Below are 4,784 nucleotides of genomic sequence, written 5' to 3'. Positions count from 1 at the left end.
AATTTTAAAATTTGAATTTTAATAAAATAAAACTTTTAGAATAACAAGATTATGATTTGAGTGAATAAAATTTTATATATAAATAATTAATTCTAAAATAAAATGAAGCTTTTAATGAAATAATAAAGACAAAGAAAATTACTGTATTTTAAATTCAATTCATATTTTTAAAATTTTACATTATTTGAAATGACAAAAATACCCTTTATTGTTTTATAAAAAGAATTGATTGTTAAAAGGAAATCAATATATTACATATGATTTGTAATTTTTTTTTTTTTGGGGGGGGGGGGGTTGGGGTTCAAAACCCTAATTAGGTTCAACGGTCTATCTAAGAAAAAAGCATGAATCATTGAAAAATCTCTTAAATTAAAGAAAGAGAATAAGAAAAAATAAATTCCGAGGATTGATGGATCCAACGGACACAGGTTTTTCACAGAGACGTAGCGGTCATAATGTAGTGACGGCGGCGCAATTAAGGATCCAGATACTATTTAATATTTAATTCATTAAAATATTTTGACCAAAAATTATATAATAATGATTCCATAAATATAGTAGCACGTTGCCGCCTCTGCCTTGCTCTCCAAGTCATTGAAAAAGAAAGTGAGGTAGTAAAGACCTGGAACCATCGTGTGACAATGCCACGAACCTCGCGTTTCTCATCTACTCTTTTTCTTTTTTTTCCTTCTTCTGCCTTTTTGTATTTTTAATACGTAACCGCTTTCTCTGTGATTTTCCTCCAGTTTTCTTGGTTCATATAGGCTAAACAAGTAAAAGAACAGATCTACAGAGCACCAAGATGAGGAACTTCAACTTCTTCCGGAGATTATCCAGGGCTTTTAATGATTATCCTTCTCTTTCTAAGGTCATCGTCGTCTCTACTATCAGGTGCTTTTTTCATTCCTTCTTTCTTTCTTTTTTTTCCCCATTTTTTAAGCATTTTTCTTGTATTTATAACTTTATATACAAATATTTTATTTGCTTTTTGGTTCTATGAAGTTGTTAAGCATGACCTGAGTGCCTCTTTGTGTTTCTATTTTTTTATTATCATAGATTTAGTTTCTTAATATTGATTTGTGGTTCATGCTGTTTTTTGTTTGTAGATTCTCTCTGCATTTAGATAGGCGATTGTTTTTAGGCCCATCTGATGAATGATGTTTTTTTTTTTTTTGAGATTTTGAGCTGAAATTTGGAATATTGAAATGCTCTGTCGGAAGTCTGAAGAACAGAGCAAATATGTTTTGGATTATAGGGAGGAAGAGAACTGTCATCTCTGCCTAAAGGCCGGTGTGAGTGAATTATGCACGCTAGGAAAATTGAAGCTTTATTTGCTTCTTTAAAATTGTAAAGGAAATGGGAAAAGATCTAAAAATTTGTCCTGTTTGAATGTATCTGCAAAGTTTAGGAGCTTGAGTGCGTAATTTATTAATTTCTCAAGATTAGTTAAAAACGAACTGTATGTTTGAAACTTTCCATTAAGCATTCTCCTTCAGCTCTAAGTCTATTGCATTTTTTTGGTGCAGTGGTGGGAGCCTTATAGCTTATGCTGAAGCAAACGCATTCAATGGCAGTAAGGGCCATATTGCTCATGCTGATGCGGTGGCATCTAATGATGACCGTCGAATTGCTTCATCTGAACAAGTTCCCAAGAAAAAGAAGGTGGTGCTGCTTGGAACTGGTTGGGGAGGAATGAGTTTCCTGAAGAGCCTGAATAACCCTAATTATGAGGTGCAGGTTGTTTCTCCTCGTAATTTCTTTGTGTTCACCCCATTGCTACCAAGTGTTACATGTGGCAAAGTAGAAGCCCGCAGCATTGTTGAGCCAATTCGCAACATCATCAGAAAGGTAATGTGGATTTGTCAATGAAAATAAGATCTTGTATATTGTGGAAATCAGAAAAACCAATTCTAAATGAATTCTGATGATGGTTTCCTGTTTCATGCTTGAGCAGAAAAATGTGAACATCAGTTACTCTGAAGCTGAATGCGTAAAAATAGATCCCAATAATAAGAAAATTTACTGTCGCGCTACTATAGACAGCCATTCAAAGGGGGAAGAAGTGTTTGCGGTAGACTATGACTACCTTATTATAGCTGTGGGAGCTCAGGTTAACACCTTTAATACCCCTGGTGTCATGGAAAATTGCCATTTCCTAAAGGTAAGCTCTGTTTCCGTACTTTATTTAGTATTGGGGAAACATGTGATAGAAGCCATTTTCGCTTCTCTTAATACCATTATGTTTGTTTTGCTTTGTTTTCTTTCATTCTAAGCAGCAAGATTCTTTGGGCAGGAAATTGATGATGCTCAGAAGATTCGTAAGAATGTTATTGATTCCTTTGAGAAGGCAAGCTTACCAAATTTAAGTGATGAGGAGAGAAAAAAAATCCTTCACTTTGTTGTTGTTGGCGGTGGCCCAACTGGTGTGGAATTTGCAGCAGAACTTCATGACTTTGTCAATGAGGATGTGGTCAAGCTATATCCAAATGTCCAAGACTTGGTGAAAATAACACTTCTTGAGGCTACAGATCATATTTTGAACATGTAAGAATGTGAATGTCCAAATTCCCTTTAAAGATAAGTAGTCCTATGTTTTCCATCATCATCATTATCCTGATACCTGCTATCACTGAGAACTGAGAAGCTTTAGTGTTTATGTTAAGATATTTATTTCACAATCTGAAGTTATATGAAGCTTTTAAGGCGTTTTTCTTTTCAGGTTTGACAAAAGAATCACAAATTTCGCGGAACAGAAATTTGGAAGAGATGGCATTGATGTGAAATTGGGGTCAATGGTCACCGGCATAAATGAAAATGAAATATCTACAAAAGTGAGAGGTAATGGCGAAAAAACTTCAACGGCATATGGAATGGCTCTCTGGTCAACTGGCATTGGACCTCGTCCTCTCATAAAGGAGTTCATGAAGCAAATTGGTCAGGTAATATATATTTGGTCACTCATACAAATTAGTTTGCACAACTCGTCTAACTATACTCTCTGAGCCACCATGAATTCTGTTGTAAAAGGGTAATAGGCGTGCTTTAGCAACGGATGAATGGCTGCGAGTTGAGGGATTTGGTAACATTTATGCACTTGGCGACTGTGCTACTGTTAACCAGCGGAAAGTCATGGTACCTATTTGTAATGTTTTGCTATTTCTTAATGATTTTTGGCTATTGCTAGTATTGATATTTCTTTGTTCCTTGTAATTTCCAATAAATTTTAGGAAGATATATCAGAAATATTTAGAAAGGCAGACAAGGACAACTCGGGAACACTTACAGTGAAAGAATTTCAAGAGATCATTGATGATATCTGTGAAAGATACCCTCAAGTGGAGCTTTATCTGAAGAACAAGCAGGTGCGTAACATGGTTGATCTTTTGAAGGAAGCCAAAGGGGACGCTGCAAAGGAATCCATGGAGCTGAATATTGAAGAATTTAAATCAGCTCTTTCTGAGGTCGATTCTCAGATGAAGAATCTTCCAGCAACAGCACAGGTAATTATTTTAGTTCATTTAGTGCACAGTGGGACTAAATTAATGCATTTCCAAGGCATTAACCATCCACATGTTTCAGGTTGCAAATCAGCAAGGCGCCTATCTTGCGAAGTGCTTCAACCGTATGGAGGAGTGTGAAAAGAACCCTGAAGGTCCCCCTAGGTTCAGGGGAACAGGTCGTCATCGATTCCATCCCTTCAGGTACAAACTGAACATATTATCAGCGTTTCAGATTTTGAGAGATGAGATCACTCAAACTTTGACAGGGGAAAGCAATCAATATGATAGCTTTAATCTAATGTTTTGATACAACATCCGAGGAAAATTATACCATTGTCATAAATGCGGCTGATGTTTTTACAGGTACAGACACTTGGGACAATTTGCTCCTTTGGGAGGGGAACAAACAGCTGCACAACTTCCAGGTGATTGGGTGTCTATAGGACACAGTGAGCAATGGCTTTGGTATTCTGTCTACGCAAGGTTCTAAACCAAGCTTCTTGCTTCTGAATATGAATGAGAGTTAGTTTAGAAATCGATTTGTTGAGGCCGTGTGTCTAAAATATATTCTTGTTTTGTTAAAACACAGCAAGCAAGTCAGTTGGCGCACAAGGGCATTGGTGGTCTCAGACTGGATAAGGCGTTTTATTTTCGGGAGGGATGCCAGTGGCATTTAAAAGGTCCCTGGGCAACTTACAAACATTAAGATGTCTACAGTTTGGGATTGAATGCTGTAGAAAAATTTTGGTTTTTCCTTTACGATTTACCAATTCATTCATTTGATAATAATTGCTGCCTTGCTTTGGCGGTTTTGAAATGAATTTTGTTACAAGTTTATACTGGTTTTTGAACTTTATATCTGAGATCCGTGAAAAATATACCTATTTGCATATTGTTATCTCTTCTCCAAGTTCTTATAATTGTGTTTTCCCAAATTGAAATTCATAGGAGGACTAAACCAGCAAGAGAGGTCCCACATTCAAAGCTCTCTACCCTTGTATTTTCCATCTGAAATGGGCTTTTCTTTGTAAATACGACTGGGCTGCTTTAACAATGTGTACATATAATTTCAGATTAAGGTCTGACATCCAAACCGTAAATTAGCATTATAAACATCCCATAGCTCATCATTTTAGTTTTCTTTTTAGTAGGAACTCACTTGGAGGTTTATTCTATTACCTTTGAAGTTAAAATATCGTATAAGTTTTTCTACTTTTTAGCTCAATTACTATTTTTTATTAAATTAAGATTAATTAGGTCAATAAATATTAAGTGTGTGTATAT

The 4,784-nt window shown here is 35.7% G+C and overlaps 1 protein-coding gene across 3 annotated transcripts; it reads left to right on the top strand.

The window, feature by feature from the left end:
* The first annotated feature begins 253 nt into the window (after nt 1-253).
* Nucleotides 254-4,378, top strand: LOC108484233 (external alternative NAD(P)H-ubiquinone oxidoreductase B2, mitochondrial-like). Of its 3 annotated transcripts, XM_053030250.1 has the most exons (11): nt 254-611; nt 747-891; nt 1,527-1,848; nt 1,955-2,161; nt 2,294-2,544; nt 2,720-2,939; nt 3,028-3,132; nt 3,228-3,500; nt 3,580-3,701; nt 3,864-3,983; nt 4,090-4,378. In XM_053030250.1, the coding sequence occupies exons 2-11, from the start codon at nt 803-805 to the stop codon at nt 4,175-4,177; spliced, it is 1,797 nt and encodes a 598-aa protein (XP_052886210.1). In that variant the 5' UTR covers nt 254-611; nt 747-802; the 3' UTR covers nt 4,178-4,378. The 3 variants fall into 3 exon arrangements, with proteins under 3 accessions (XP_052886210.1, XP_017643440.1, XP_052886211.1); XM_017787951.2 differs by having other exon boundaries at nt 254-891; XM_053030251.1 differs by having other exon boundaries at nt 265-891; nt 3,864-3,925.
* Nucleotides 4,379-4,784: the final 406 nt, after the last annotated feature.

This window comes from Gossypium arboreum, chromosome 6 (assembly GCF_025698485.1).
Source record: "Gossypium arboreum isolate Shixiya-1 chromosome 6, ASM2569848v2, whole genome shotgun sequence".
NCBI classification, from domain to species: Eukaryota; Viridiplantae; Streptophyta; class Magnoliopsida; order Malvales; family Malvaceae; genus Gossypium; species Gossypium arboreum.
The sequence above is the reverse complement of the archived record's forward strand: the minus strand, read 5'-3'. Positions and strand labels throughout refer to the sequence as shown.

What these genes read in the sequence shown, in the direction of transcription:
- LOC108484233 (XM_053030250.1), top strand. Translation starts at nt 803, where the DNA reads ATGAGGAACTTCAACTTCTTCCGGAGATTATCCAGGGCTTTTAATGAT. An exon ending in ATCGTCGTCTCTACTATCAG is followed by an intron (nt 892 to 1,526) that starts GTGCTTTTTTCA and finishes TTTTTGGTGCAG; the next exon opens with TGGTGGGAGCCTTATAGCTT. An exon ending in CATCGATTCCATCCCTTCAG is followed by an intron (nt 3,702 to 3,863) that starts GTACAAACTGAA and finishes ATGTTTTTACAG; the next exon opens with GTACAGACACTTGGGACAAT.